The sequence below is a fragment of the Dendrobates tinctorius genome, unplaced genomic scaffold (genome assembly GCF_039654945.1).
Source record: "Dendrobates tinctorius isolate UK_male_01 unplaced genomic scaffold, ASM3965494v1 ptg000003l, whole genome shotgun sequence".
NCBI lineage: Eukaryota > Metazoa > Chordata > Amphibia > Anura > Dendrobatidae > Dendrobates > Dendrobates tinctorius.
Window position 1 is genome coordinate 100,821,536 of NW_027361671.1, and position 16,095 is coordinate 100,837,630.

General features: G+C 45.0%; 1 protein-coding gene across 3 annotated transcripts; it reads right to left on the bottom strand.

Annotated features, from left to right (window-relative positions):
• Nucleotides 1-307: 307 nt before the first annotated feature.
• On the bottom strand, nucleotides 308-9,899 carry PHETA1 (PH domain containing endocytic trafficking adaptor 1). Of its 3 annotated transcripts, none has more exons than XM_073564167.1 (2): nucleotides 9,878-9,899; nucleotides 308-2,686 (listed from the first exon to the last, which is right to left on the bottom strand). In XM_073564167.1, the coding sequence occupies exon 2, from the start codon at nucleotides 2,664-2,666 to the stop codon at nucleotides 1,827-1,829; it is 840 nt and encodes a 279-aa protein (XP_073420268.1). In that variant the 5' UTR covers nucleotides 2,667-2,686; nucleotides 9,878-9,899; the 3' UTR covers nucleotides 308-1,826. The 3 variants fall into 3 exon arrangements, with proteins under 3 accessions (XP_073420268.1, XP_073420250.1, XP_073420259.1); XM_073564149.1 differs by lacking the exon at nucleotides 9,878-9,899 and adding an exon at nucleotides 7,139-7,337; XM_073564158.1 differs by lacking the exon at nucleotides 9,878-9,899 and adding an exon at nucleotides 6,939-6,960.
• Between the last annotated feature and the right edge of the window lie 6,196 nt (nucleotides 9,900-16,095).

Sequence of the window (16,095 nt, forward strand, 5' to 3'; positions counted from 1 at the left end):
TACCTGCGGATTTAGTGCGGATTAGCCTGCGGTTTGCCCACCTGGTGATGGAGGTGTCAAACCGACACGGATTCCGCACAAAGAATTGACATGCTGCTGATTGAAAACCGCAGCTAATCTGCGCTGAAAAATCTGCAGCGTGTGCACTGCGTTTTTCAATTTCCATTGACTATAAAAGGTACCGTACAACGCAGCAGAATCCGCAAATTGTGCACAGACCCTTACCATCCCATTGGTTGCAGGCCAAATTAGCATATTAGGCACCCTTCACTTGTAGAAACCAAAGCTCAGCAATGTAGAGGAGACATTAGAAAGGAATAACTGTTTATTTAGCTCTTCAGTCATGTGCAAGGCCAGATGTACGGAAAGCTTTACTCAGAGGACACATCAGCTAACCAGAGGAGGACAACCAGACTGACTCTTTGGTAAAGAGGATTCTTATATTTATAGAAACCTTTAGAAAAAGTTATTTTAATCATACAGAACTAGAACCGGATAAAAAACCTTCCGTATTGGGAAATAAAAAAAAGATCCAGCCATTCACTGTGAATCAGCACCTTGTGTTAAAATAATTGAAGTCACAGATGTGTAACAGAAGTTCACATGCTCTTCATTAACCAGCCCGTCCCTTTATCGGGAGGGTGGTGGGGAATGAAAGGATTGCTTCTTAATAGACTTAAATAGCAAAAGAAAGTATGTTAATGTTAGTAGAATATAGATATTTTCACAATGTACGGCCTTATGGATGTAAAACCCTTGGGCTGGCACCTGTAGTACCTAGAGCTACACAAGTCACTGCCACAACCTTACCGGCCCCAATCACATGCTGTAATAAATACATTAAAAAAAAAAACTGTAGTTTAATGACCAGTGTGATTGTAACCATAAAATAATGACTTCCATTGACATAAATAGAAAAACAACCTTAAAAAAAGTTAAGTGCCAGAGGCAAATTTCTGGGTGCGCTGGATCCCCGGCTCCTGGACTCTGTCCAACCCTGATAGAACGTACAAGTAAAATAGTAAACAATCGATTACAGCGTGATAATAAGACAGATAAGGTCAATGTGCTAAAAAGAGTAACAGATTTCCCCAACTTTAAAAGCAATATTTTAAATATAAAAACCTTGTTTATAATCTCCGCCTCGTTCTTGGCAATATTGTGAAAACCAGAACTGCAAAAAGTTGTGCTTCAATAATGCAGATCTTATTAACGTCTGCAGTTCAGATTGATATTTTGCACATAAAAGATTTGTAGCAGGAAACATAACTGCTCTGTAAGGGATTTGAAAAACAGCGCCACACCTGTCCCCAAGGTTGTCTCTGGTACTGCAGCTCAGCTCTGTTGAAATGACTGGTGATGAGTTAGGGCGGTTTCACATTAGCGTTTAAGGCTGCAGCGTCGGCCTGCGCACGGCCGCCGCTAAGCCCCGCCCCCCACCGGTAGCTCCGCCTACAGGCGCATGACGCTGCATGCGTCCCCTATCTTTAGCATTGGGGACGCAGGTCGTAACGCAACCTGGTGCGCTCGGCGCACCGTCAAAAGGAAGCATGCGCCGCCAAACGCATACCTGCGCACGGCCTGCGTCCCCAGTGCTAAAGATAGGGGACGCAGGATGCATGCAGCGTCATGCGCCCGTAGGCGGAGCTACCGGCTGAGACGCGGCAGGGGGCGGGGCTTAGCGGCGGCCGTGCGCAGGCCGACGCTGCAGCCTTAAACGCTAATGTGAAACCACCCTTACAGCATTACACACCATTGGAGGACTGGCATGGTGCCCATTTTGGAAGAAAGCAGCACTGTTTTTCTATTCCTGGAGAAGCTTTTGATTACTCAGAATCTTCCACACCACGTGCTGAATCTTCACGGAAACTTTTAGTCCACTGTGCTCGGAGTTGTTTTATTTCTTCCCCAAAGAAATCATGAAGTTTTGTAAAACTGTACCGGTCTTCAGCAATCTCATTAAAGGTACAATGTTCATTTTCACCAGCTTGCTGAGTTTGATCTGATGCCATGGACTGGTGGTGGCCTCGGTTTCCCGAGTCTCCTTCCATCAGCCATGTTGCATCTTTGTAGTGTGGCCCATTGTTATAGGCAAAGCCATTTGGCAATTCAGCCAAGCTGGTACTCCACGGAGCACAGCCATTGTCTTTAATAACTGTCCTATCCTGGAGGCAAGGCAAGGCTGGCAAGGGGGCACTAGGACAGGCTGGCAAGGGGGCACTAGGACTTGTATCGGTGGAAGTAGATGTCCCGCTAGAAGAGGGTTGGCCTTTACGCATTTCCACGAGTTGTTGTTGCAGTTCTTTCACCACAAGTCTGATGTATTCAAAGTTTGCCCTTGAAAGAGCCTTTACCCAGGACTCCATGACACTATGGCTATCTGCAGCAAGAATATAGGCACGGGATTTAGAATAACCAAATCTAATGGCAAAGGCATACTCCTCTGTAGACTCGCACAGTTCCACCCTGCAGCCTTCCAGTATAATAACTCCCACGGGTTCTTTGCTTTCCTGATGGTCATAGTAAAAGAGCATGTTACCCTTCAGCACAAACCAACGTCTGTGGTAGGAGGTGTTGCGATCACCCTTCTTGTACAGGAAGCCACTTTTGTCTATCGGCGAGTTGCAGGTGGCATAATACACCAAGTTCCTCTCGTTTAACTTCATGTCTTTGCGAATGCCGAGCCCTTTAAAAAAAAAACAATAAGAGATTATGACAAAATGGCAAATTCACTGACTATGGGTGATCCATTCTTATTAATATTTCATGAGACCCCATGGGGCGAGGAATCGAGATCAGCCACTACATTGCAGAATTTACGTCTTCTATGTTTTCTTTAGAGTTTCACTACATTTTAAAGACCTCAAATTGCCCTGTTTTCCTAAACACTAGAAGTAAATGACAGATCCAGCTGCCTGCAGCCACTGGGACACATTGTATTTTTTGGACTATAAGCCGCACTTTTCCCAAAAAATTTTGGGGGAAAAATTGGAGTGCGTCTTATAGTCAGAATATACTCACAAATACTGTGGCGGCAGCAGAAGTCGGACCATTTTTGCGGCGGTCCGACGCTGCCGGGTGATGATCACACTCCCTTTCCATTCTGGTGCGGCAGGTTCATTGCCGAGATCTTAATCTGAGCATGCGCCGCACACTGGCAGCCATCACATTGCAGCAATGGATATGCGGGGCCTCCAGGCTCTCACAAGGTACCGGTGGAGCCCAGAGCACCACCACCGAACCAGCCTGGGATGGGATTTCCCGGAGGCAACCGCACCAGCCTGGGATGGGAGTCATATCGCAGGACCACCGAACATCTCCTGTGACCCCCTGCTCCACCAGCGCTGCTGATCACCCTCGGATAAGCTGAATTCGGACTGTAAGACGGACCCCCATTTGACACATTCATTTTTTTCCCTATTTTCCTTTTGAAGATTTGAGGTGTGTCTTATAGTCCAAAAAATACGGTATACCGTATATAGAGGGAATGTATAGCTAGAAAATTATATATTGCTTAATTCAGGTATACGTATGTGTATTGTATATGTATAGTATATACATCGATATATTCCGCATTAGAAAACAACAACAAAGGGTCGATTTATTAAGACTGGCGTATTGTACTCTACTCTACTCTTAATGAACAGCATTCAAGAATTAAATGCAGCAAATTAACAGGTGCACGCCACTTAATGAATTATTAATGGCACATGCTGTGCCAAAATGTTACTCCAGTTATGGACTGGAGTAACATACCCGGCTTAAGAGCCAGCACTTTTGCTAAAACTAACGGGTAGGGGACCAAGTCATAGCCCGCAGCACCACCCAATTTGGTAGAGGTGCTTCAGACTGCCAAAAAGTTGGAACATTTTCAATCAACTTCTGCAAACATTTAGCAACTTTTAAAATCATAGAATGGTAGAGTTAGAAGGGACCTCCTGGGCCATCTGGTCCAACCCCCTGCTCAAAGCAGGATTCGCTAAATCATCCCAGTCAGATGTCTGTCCAGCCTCTGTTTGAAGACTTCCATTGAAGGAGAACTCACCACTTCTCGTGGCAGCCTGTTCCACTCATTGATCACCTTAACTGTCAAAAAGTTTTCTAATATCTAATCTGTGTCTCCTCCCATTCAGTTTCATCCCATTGCTTCTAGTCTTTCCTTGTGCAAATGAGAATAAAGTTGATCCTTCTACAATGTGACAGCCCTTTAGATATTTGTAGACAGCTATTAAGTCTCCTCTCAGTCTTGTCTTCTGCAAGCTAATATTCCCAAATCCTGCAACCTTTCCTCATAAGACAGGGTTTGCAGACCGGTCACCATTCTGGTCGCTCTTTTCTGAACTTGCTCCAGTTTGTTGATGTCTTTTTTAAAATGTGGCGCCCAAAACTGGACACAGTGAAAGTGTTTTACACCAGTTTCCTGAAAAAAAACAAAATAAAAACCCAATTTTGAAGCACTGTACCCCAAATCCTTAGGCGTTGTCTGCAGACTTGTGGTCATGTGCCTGCTAATATGTAATAAGTATATTCCTGGTCACATAGTTGGGGGCGGCCTTACTGAATTGAGTGAGGCCGCAAACAGTCTAGTCGGAATGCGACTGGGGGAAGGAATATCGAAAACTTGGGTGACTTGATCCCAGCGATAGAGAATTCTCAGCAGCACAGCTTCATACATGCAAAAATTACCAGATAAAAATGTACTGGGCAGAATCGCTGTAGGATCAAAAGGGGACTTCTGCAGCGGCTGGGGATTTAATAACTAATGGGTGTTTATTTTACAATATTCCGTGACTACGGGAAGTTCTGTACATACATGCAGCTTACCAATAGAATAAACTGAAAGTAAAAGCACTTATGCCCAGGGTGGCCGTGCCCAGAGCGTTACCATCTCCCTTTGGCTTAGCAGAGAGCACAATGTATCACTATGTCCTTGTGTATTCATTCTACTTTCACAATAAATAAACACAGACACAGTTGTGTATGTAACCAGGGCACGATCACGGTATAATCAATGCTTATGTAGACAAAGGGAATCTGTCACCCCATTTTTGGGCAATAAGATGCAGCCACCGCCATCAGGGGCTTATTACATTCTGTAATGCTGTAGATAAGCCCCCGATGTAACCTGAGAGATAAGAAAAACGAGTTAGATTATACTCACCTGGGGATCCGGTCCGATGGGTGTTGTGGTCCGGGGCCTCCCATCTTCTGGAGAGGACGTCCTCCTCCTTACTTCTATCGCAGCTCCGGCGCAGGCGTACTATATCTACCCTGTTGAGGGCAGAGTGAAGTACTGCAGTGTGCAGGTGCCGGACAGCTCTGACCTTTCCCGATGCCTGCGCACTGCAATACTCTGCTCTTCCCTCAACAGGGCAGATAAAGTACGCCTGCGCAGGTGCCGTGGCAGAAGGAAGAGGATGGCATCGCTAGAAGATGGGAGGAGCCAGACGGCGACACCCACCGCATCCCCCCCCCCCCCGGTGAGTATAATCTAACATGTTTTTCTTATCTTTCAGGTTACATCGGGGGCTTAGCTACAGCATTACAGAATGCTGTAGATAAGACCCTGATGGCGGTGGCCGCAGCTTATAGGCCAAAAAATGAGGTGATAGATTCACTTTAAAGGGAACCTGTCTGCATGATTTCACCTCCCAATTTACATGCACATGTAGTGCTTTCAAAGACTAGTGCAGCAATACCGGTACATGGCCAGTCTGTTCCTCTAGCCCTCGGTCTTAAGCTCCTGCTATGGAGCCCTCGATATTCTTGCTCTAAGTCTCTCCATCATTTCTAGTGCAGGCAGGAAGCTGCCAGTCAATAGTGCACGTGGGATTAAACAGACCTTACTGAGAAGACTAGCAGAGCTGCAGTAGATAAAAATTAACAGAACTACGTCAAGAGGCTCAGGGACACACTGTTGGAATCAGGGTCTCTGTCCTAAGAATAGGAAGCAGAAACCTTGTGACAGATTGCTTTTAAAGGACATTTTTCTGTATTTTAAGAAACTTTCCGGTTTTGGAAAACTCCTGTCTCCCAGCATCAGTTTGTTTAAAAACCTACAAACTTGCTCCACACATCCTCCCCAGGTCACATGCTGAGTCTCTGCCACCGCTTTCACTGTGTGCAGTGCTGAGTTCTGCCCCAGGACACAGCAGGAGTCACTCAGGGGCAGCGATTGGCTGCAGCTATGTTGAAGTGATGTCCAGCACTGCAGAAAAGCAGTGGTTTGTTTTTTAAAAAAAAACAAAGAACTGCAGCCGGAAAAATAACCAAGAGTACAGAAACATATTTTAAAACTCCCACCACTCCTGCAATGACAATACTGCATCCACAGGACCTCGGCAGCCAATCACTGGCTCGCATATCACATGCGGCCACTACTGAAGCCATGGACTGGTGTCATTGCTCCCATCACTGAGCGCACATACTGTAATTACTGTATAACCAGGTGGGGACTCCAGAACAGCGAGAGATTCGGCAGGGAACGGCCGTGTCCTTATTATAACAGTCCCTCATATTGGCCAAGTGTCTCAGAATCCCAGAAGACCCCCATTACTAAGGGCTGGATTTCAATGTCTGACTCCTGCTTGCTGTCAGTGGATGGAAACAGATCTGCAGCATGTTATAAGTTACAGCTACACTGATATCTGCTGCTCGGAGACCTCAGAGTGACCCTTTAAAAGAGCGTGGGGACTTTTGTTCCTTCATTGGGGAGATATATAGTATATATAGCGCTTATCCCCATCACCACCCCACTCATAGGGTCAGAAAAAGACAGAAGAGCTCCCTGTCAGCCCGTCAGCAGGAGCTCACTGGAGGAGTCTAAGATAACTCCCAACTTCTCTCTCCACAGCCAGAAACAGACCATAGATGGCAAACAGCGCAAAATAGTCACTTACACGCAAGAGAAAGGGATTTTTCACCCAAAATACACAAACCTGTCCCCAAAGTTAGACCCTACGTACAGACAGCTTGTACCACCACAGCCAGGACCCCCAGAGCTGCCCTTGTCCTCACACACGACCCCGCGTGTACACACAGCTCTGTGGATGCTGGGAATCAGGATCGCACAAAGAAGGTTGTGACATATCCGGGCAGGATCTCTCCACATCTGCAGCCCGGCAGTGCCCTCACATACCCGGTCACCCTCCTCCAGGCCGTGCAGCTGTGGGGGCTCACATCAGCCCCTGCATCCCCGGCTCTGCCCGCTCCCTCCGCCACACCTCAGCCTCCCGTCTGCCTCCACATTTCCACCTTCCTGGACAGGAAACGGATCGTCCGCACAGACCCCGCCCCTCACTGCTGTAGCCCCGCCCCCTAGCGGTGTGGGCTCTGCCTGCGTGTCCTTCCCAAACATCCGACACGGGAGCACGCGGGGACATTCCGGGCACGTGCCCGTCACGGGTGGGGGGAGTGGTGGAAGGAGGGGTCCTGTGCTTAGCTTGATTATGTTAGATTTCTTACAATGGTTGGGGAGAGTTTCCTATTTTGGCTCCTGTGCAGACGATCAGTTACTGTGGACACTGTGCAGCGTCCAGATGTTACAGCGTAGTGGATGAGATCTCAAGAAATCCCGTGCCCACTATGCATCCACAGACGCCCACGGCTTTCCTGTGGAGACGGACTCGAGGCGCGTTTCTCCAGACTGCAGCATGTCTATTTCACACAGACGCGAGTCTCCACAACAGAAATTACATCAGTAAAATGGATGCATTCCGTCCGCGCGGTTCAGGGATCACATGCGGATTCACCAGTGTTCAATAGACGCAGTGAACATGCCCTACCAAAGCGCTGCCACGTCCTGATCGTCGGCACCTGATAAGTCGGCATTTTTTGTCACTATTCCACGGGCGATCACTTGCTCTATAGCAGCGTTCCCCAACTCCCGTCCTCAAGGCGCACCAACAGGTCATGTTTTCAGGATGTGCTATTTAATTGTACAGAATCCAGTTTTAAGTAAAGAATAACATCTCACAATCAATGTAGTTTAAAAAGGTGTAATATTTATCCTTGTTCGGATATTCAACTAATCTTTTTTTTTGTCTTAAACATTGAGCTAAATTCCATGTTATTTTTATACTAGTTTTCACTTTTCTTGCTGACATCAGGCAATATTGGTGGTCAAATAAAGGAAATAGGTGTTTATATTTCACATTTATACATTTTTTGTTATCTTCTTATGACCACAAGTGACAATAAATTCATTTTAAAATTTGTTCATTTTTTAAACAGTTATTAATTTATTTTTTATAGAAACGGGCTAGTAGCAGCTATTTCAATTGGCAGTGGCTTCTTTTAAATTATTTACCTACTTTTTATTTACCTACTTCATTTCTTTCTTATACCCCTCATAAGGTCATAAAAGACATTTCAACATTTAAATACTTTTTTTAATTTGTTTTTCTCTGTAACTGGACAGGTGTAATAGCTCCAGTTACAGTGGAAATGCAGCCTCCCGCCTGCATAGCAGAACTGACTAGGTCTTCTAAGACTCAGAAGCTCTTGCTCCCTCTCCACACCCTGTAATAGGGTGAGAAGAAGATGCCGTGTCAAGAGGGAGTTGAATTTTATAGCAATGTACAAGAATGTTTTCTTGGTATAGGTCTTGTATATATATCATTTCTGTCCAGGCCTATTTGTTTAATTTTTTTTAAATTCTGTGGAAGCATGGTTGAAAAGCAATGTCTGACTTTTATTTGTTCATTTTCATAGATTTTTGATTTATTATTACTTTTGTCAGATTCAAGTTATTTCTGTGACCATTGTGGGTTTTTGTGTCATTAAATGAGGGGTACCAACAATTTTGACTACGTGTGTAGAAAATTTATCAAGGGGTTTTCACAGATTGCTAAACCACACGTAAGGGGACGAATCTCCTAGGTTTGGTTGCCGGGTGCTGTTAGGACTTTTGAAAGTTTAAAAGAGTGTTTTTTGTCTGCACCCATTCTGATCCAACCTGATCTCCAAGAACCGTTCATTGTGGAGGTGGATGCTTCGGAGATCGGAGTGGGTGCAGTCTTATCGCAGGGATCCAAAGCTCTGACTAACCTGCGTCCATATGCTTTTATTTCTAAAAAAATTTCACCGGCGGAGAGAAATTATGATGTTGGGAATCGGGAGTTACTTGCTATCAAACTGGCCTTTGAGGAATGGAGGCATTTTTCGGAGGGGGTTCATCCAGTTACGGTGATCATGGATCACAAGAATTTAGCTTATATTGAATTGGCTGAAAGGTTAACTCCTAAACAAGCCAGATGGTCCTTGTTTTTCTCTCGGTTTAATTTTTCTATTACATTCAGGCCTGTGTACCTAAGATTGCGGGTGCTACAGGAATTTCATGATTCCGTTTTAAGTGGTCATCCTGGGGTTACTGCCACAAGGAAAGCCATTGCTAGACTTTTTTGGTGGCCATCCATGCATAATGATATTAAAGATTTTGTATCTGCTTGTGAAGTCTGTGCATGCACCAAAGTCATTCGTAGTCAGCCGGCTGGGGAATTGGCTCCATTGCCTGTTCCAGAAAGACCATGGACTCATTTGTGCATGGATTTCATTACTGATTTGCCTATCTCTGATGGGAAAACTGCTATTTGGGTGGTAGTTGATCGATTCAGAAAACAAGCTCATTTTGTTCCTTTGTCAGGAGTACAATTTGTCTCTAAATTTTAGAGAGCTTTTTGCTGTAAAATAGGGATTGATTTGTCATTTTCATCTGCTTCTCACCCTGAAACCAATGGTCAGACTGAGAGGACAAATAAATCTTTGGAACAAATTTTAAGGTGCTTTGTGGCAGCCCGACAGGAGGACTGGTCTTCGTTTTTACCTCTCCCTGAGTTTGCTTTCAACAGCCGAGTAAATCAATCTACCGGAACCTCACCATTCTTCTGTTATTATGGTTTTCATCCCCTTTTTGGTGAATTTTCTGGGATCAGTTCTGAATGCCCTGGGGTGGAGGTCGCCATGCAGAGACTTGAGGATGTCTGAAGGGTTTTGAATTCTCGTAGGATCCGTAATTCCCTCCAGTACCTCATCCACTGGAGGGGATATGGACCAGAGGAGAGATCCTGGGTCCCTTTTCGAGATGTGAAGGCCGATCGGTTAGTCAGGACCTTCTATCTAAACTTTTCTGGGAAGCCTGGGGATCTGGTAGCCTTCCCTAGAAGAGGGGGTACTGTCACGGTTCCGCCGCTCAATGTGTCTTGGATGCAGTTACTGACAGCTCGGCCATCCAATCTGGTATTGAGGTGTGCTGAAGCTGTCGGTACTTAGATTGACAGCTTGGCCATCCAATCTGAAACTGTGAGGCGTCAGCTGTCTCCATGTGTTCACTATTCCAGTTAATTGCTTCTTAACTGAGCTGTGTCTCCCAGAACTCTTCCACACGTACATTCAGCCAGTGAAGTCTGTGCTTTTCTGTGCCTTGAGTTCTGTATGCTTGATCTGTTGCCTGACCTTAGATTTCGCTCTGACCATTCGCCTGTTTAACCCCTTAAGTGCTGATCCGTTATCCTCCCAGTACTCAGAAGGTTACCTAACTATGCTTTTGTCTCTTCCTTCTGTTTATGACATATCCTCCTGGCTTCTGACCTCGGACTCCTTGACCATTCTGAATCACAGCTTGACCGTGTAAAAGTGACTTACTATTTGTTGCTTATATGCTTTCTTTGGTTGGCACCTGTTCACACTAGTTTAGATGTGCTGGTCCTTTTTTTCTTTTGAATCATAGCCTTTTGGACATGTGCCCTCCCACTCCCATTGGCCACAGGTGATTTTAAGCAGATTAGCTGGTCCATTCCTGCCCCATAAATTGTAGGCTTTTTTGCCCAGGATAGGTGACATATCAGGTCAGCGACCCAATTTACGAAGGACGCCTTGACATGGCAATTGGGCTCACATATATTGGCCAATCTATGCACGAAGTACCTTCCTTTTTTCATAGCAATTTTTGCTGATAAATATTTCATGTATACATTATATAACGCTTTTCTCTTTCCGATTTTTTTATGGCAACAATGCAGTTTCAATGTTCTAGCGTAATAATTCTTTGTATATTATTTTGAAAGCTTACTATTTGTTGCTTATGTGCTTTCTTTGGTTGGCAACTGTTCACACTAGTTTAAGGCTATGTGCACACGTAGCGTTTTAAAACGCTCACTAAAAACCGGACTCCTTCCCAGAAATCGCGCGTTTTTTTCCATGCGATTTTACCGCGATTATGATCGCGATTTTGCCGCGATTTTCGCGTGCATTATTCAAGCACTTTCCAAGCGAATTGAAGCATCGCTTGGAAAGTGATTGACAGGTTGGTCACACTCGTCAAACATAGTGTTTGACAAGTGTGACCAGGTTTTTACTATTGAGGCTGCCTATGCGGCATCAATAGTAAAAGATAGAATGTTAAAATGCTAAAAAAAAAAAAAAAAATCAGGGTATATTTACCTTCCGGCGTCCTGCGCTGCCATCCCGGGCCTCAGCGTGACCGCTAGAGTCACGCGAGACTACGTCATTACAGGGCCTTGCCGCAAGGCATTACTGGGAACGCTGAGGCCGGGAATGCAGCGCGGGACGCCGGAAGGTAAATATACCCCGATTTTTTATTCTTTTTTTTACAGGGGTATGGTACCCAGGGCCTGGAGGACAGTCTCCTCTCCTCCACACCGTGGGTACCAACCGCACATGAGACGCTTAACTTCCCGCATGGTGGGCATAGCCACATGCGGGAAGTAAGCGATTCTCATGCATTCCTATGGGTGCGGAATCGCGGCAATTCTTTGCGATTCCGCACAAAAGAATGAGCATGCTGCGATTTTTTCCGCGATGCGATTCCGCCGCGGAAAAAAGCGCAGCATTAGCACAGCATGTGCGGAATACCATAGGAATGCATGGGAGGCGTTCTGTACACGATTTTTAAGCGTTTTCGCGCCGAAAATCGCGGCAAAAACGCTTAAAAATCACTACGTGTGCACACAGCCTAAATGTGTTGGTCCTTTTTTTCTTTTGAATTAAAACGGGCCTGGACATGTGCTGGCGTGAGCATGAGGATCTTGCGTGCCCTGCAGGATTTTAATCCATAACGGCGTAGTGAGTTTCTAACGGTAATGTTTAAGACTGTTGTTCCAGCTGTCTTTAGCTCATTGACCAGTTCTTCCCATGTAGTTCTGGGCTTATTTAGATTCATCCTTACCCCACAAGACGAGATCTTGAATGCAGCCCCAGACCGAGGAAGATTGACAGTCATCTTGTGTTTCTTCCATTTTTTAATAATTGTGCCAACAGTTGTTGCCTTCTCACCAAGCTGCTTGCCTATTGTCCTGTAGCCGTTCCCAGTCTTGTGCAGGTCTACAATATTTTTCCCTTGTGTCCTTAGCCAGCTCTTTGCTCTTGGCCATGGTGGAGAGGTTAGAGTGTGATTGAGTATGTGGACAGATATTTTTTATATAGGTAACAAGTTCAAACAGCTACAATTAATACAGGTAATGAGTGCAGAATAGGAAGGCTTATTAACAAAAACTAATAGGTCTGTGAGAGCCAGAATTTTTGCTGGTTGGTAGGTGATCAAATACTTATTTCATGCAATAAAATGTATTTTAATTATTTAAAAATCAAACAATGTGATTTTCTGTTTTTTCTATCTTTAGATTCTGTCTTTCATAGTTGAAGGGTACCTACAATCAAAATTACAGACCTCTCCATTTTTGTAGGTGGCAAAACTTGCAAAATCAGCAGTGTATCAAATACCCGTACATACTCGTGTATGAGCCAATCCCAGTATAAGCCGAGACCCTTAATTTTGCCACAAAAAACTGGGAAAACTTATTGACTCGAGCATAAGCCGAGGGTGGTGCTGCACAAGGGTTAATGCTGGTCCAAAAATATGCTCCATAGATAAATACCTCCCATAAAATGCTGCACAAGGGTTAATGGTGGCCCAAGAAGATGCTCCATAGATAAATAACCCCCATATATTGCTGCACAAAGGTTAATGGTGGCCCAAGAAGATGCTCCATAGATAAATACCCCCCCATATATTGCTGCACAAGGGTTTATGGTGGCCCAAGAAGATGCTCCATAGATAAATGCACCCCATATATTGCTGCACAAGGGTTAATGGTGGCCCAAAAAGATTCTCCATAGATAAATACCCCCATACCCCCCATATATTGCTGCACAAGGATTTATGGTGGCCCAAGAAGATGCTCCATAGATAAATACCCCCCCCCCCATATATTGCTGCACAAAGGTTAATGGTGGCCCAAGAAGATGCCCCATAGATAAATACCCCCCATATATTTCTGCACAAGGGTTAATGATGACCCAAGAAGATGCTCCATAGATAAATACCCAACATTTATTGCTGCACAAGGGTTAATGGTGGCCCAAGAAGATGCTCCATAGATAAATACCCCTCATATATTGCTGCACAAGGGTTGATGGTGGCCAAAGAAGATGCTCCATAGATAAATACCCCACATACATTGCTGCACAAAGGTTAATGGTGGCCCAAGAAGATGTTCCATAGATAAATACCCCCCATATATTGCTGCACAAGGTTTACTGGTGGCCCAAGAAGATGCTCCATAGATAAATACCCCTCATATATTGCTGCAAATGGGTTAATGGTGGCCCAAGAAGATGCTCCATAGATAAATACCCCCATATGCTGCTCCCGCTGCTGCTGCTATTAAAAAAAAATAAAAAAATGACATACTCACCTCTCGTCGCTAGGGGCCAGGTGCCGGTGACCTGAGCAGGCGGGGACACCGGCGCGCTATGTGGGACAGGGGTCAGGGTCGCCACTGGCTCAGGCCTCCGGCACTGGCTATATTCACCTGTCCCCGTTCCATCGCCACATGCCGCTCTGTCTCCCGGCTCTCTGCAGTGACGTTCAGCAGAACAGACGGCAAACGCATACCTGCGCACGGCCTGCATACCCAGTGCTAAAGATAGAGTACGCAGGCCTCATGCAGCAGCATGCGCCCATAGGCAGAGCTGCCCGGAAGAGGCGCGTCAGGGGGCGGAGCTTCACGGCGAGTGTCCGCAGCCCAACGCTTTGCCTCCAAATGCAAATGTGAAACTAGCCTAAGTCATCGCGCCCTCTGACCTGAACGTCACAGTCAGAGGACGCGGAGGACAGAGCGGCGCCTGGCGGTGGAACAGGGACAGGTGAATATTGCACTGCTCCCTGTTATACTCACCCCCCGGCGCACGGTCTCTGCAGCCCCCCTGCTTCTTCCATGCTCTCGGCGGCAGCTCTTCCAGGTTTCAGCAGTCACGTGGTACCACTCATTAAAGTCATGAATATGCGCATATTCATGGTTTAATGAGCGGTACCACGTGACCGCTGAACGCAGGAAGAGCAGGGGCGCCGAGATCATGGAGCAAGCAGGGGGGCTGCAGAGACTGCACCAGGAGGGGGTGAGTATGATCTATGACACCTGCGCTCCCTCGCCGTCCCCCGGTATATGACTCGAGTATAAGCCGAGAGTCCATTCCCTCTCCCAGCCTTCTAAATGTTGCAATCGATATCGATCGAGGCATTTAGAGGGTTAAATGTCACTGATCCTGGCAGCTGCAGCTGCAGCTGGGTCTGGGCTGTAGTTTAAGCTGAGCTCCCGGCAACCATCACGCAGGCACAGCTTCGGTGCCCTGCACATTTGCCGTGACGTACCCATACATGAAGGGTCAGGATCCCCTATCCAACTATGATGCATGGGTACGTCAAAAGTCATGAAGGGGTTAAAAAGGACCATTCTACAGCCCAGTCTATGGGAAGCATGTTATAAAACAGAACAAACACATAAAAATGTAAGATATTTGCGTTTGAAATTATTCAGCAAACTTATATTTTACTTATTTAAACATATGCTAAGTCCAGGCATAGGAGTCCAGTGAGCAGTCTTACTCAGTGCTTCTTCTCTGCATGTGCACTCATACAGGTTAGGACTCCTTCAGATGTGATTTTCTCATACAAGAAACTTGGTTCGAGTTTCATCATTAGTTTTTTAAATCAGAGTTTGGCCAGGGTGTCAGTTTTTTCAATCAGAGTTTCATCAGTTTTTCTGAGATGAAAAAAATGGATATCACAAGTCTGAATAATTTGGTGCGGGCCACACAGATTGCAAAAATACACAGATGTGTGAACAGTCTCATGTGAACTCTTCAAGAAAAATTTACATCTGACTGAGCCCTAAGGCTTTCAATTACTGAGTAGGACTGCCCACTGGACACCTAAGCCCAAAATTAGCAGAAAACTAAATAAACAAGTTACACTGAATCTTTTTATCTTAAAGTATGTATTAGTCTGCTCAGTTGCTCCATTTCTATAACATTATGTCCATGGATCGGAGAGCACTTTTAATATGGCAGGTTCTCTTTAACAGGCTGCATTATGTTTTTCAGCCATATTGTTCTTTTTTTAATACTTACATAGTTTATTCCCATATAGTGTTGTATTTATATTGGATATAAACACTGAGTATAAAAAGGTATTTTGACTGCACAATGTTATTTTCCTGGGATTTTTTTCCAGGAAATTGTGGTTGCTAAAATTCCCTATGCAAGCATTTCTGGCATTTCTGCATTAACAAAAAAAATGTTTCATGGTTATTCTGACAAAGAGACTGGTAAATATAGAAACAAAGGAAAATTCTGTTGTCTGTCCTTATACAGTTGTGCTCAAAAGTTTACATACACCAGCAGAATTTTTGCTTTCTTGGCCTTTTTTCAAAGAATATGAATGATAACACCAAAACTTTTTCTCCAATCGTGGTTAGTGGTTGGGTGAAGCAATTTATTGTCAAACTCCTGTGTTTTATCTTTTTAAATCATAATGACAACTCAAAACATTCAAATGACCCTGATCAAGAATTATAATCCCCTGGTGATTTTGGCCTGATAGCAAGCACAGAAGGTGACACAAATGGGTATAAATGGCTACTAAAGGTAACATCCTCACCTGTGACCTGTTTGCTTGTAATCAGAGTGTGTGTATAAAAGCTGAGTGAGTTTCTGGGATCCAGACATACTCTTGCATCTTTCATCCAGCCACTGACATTTCTGGATTGTGAGTCATGAGGAAGGCAATAGAATTGTCAA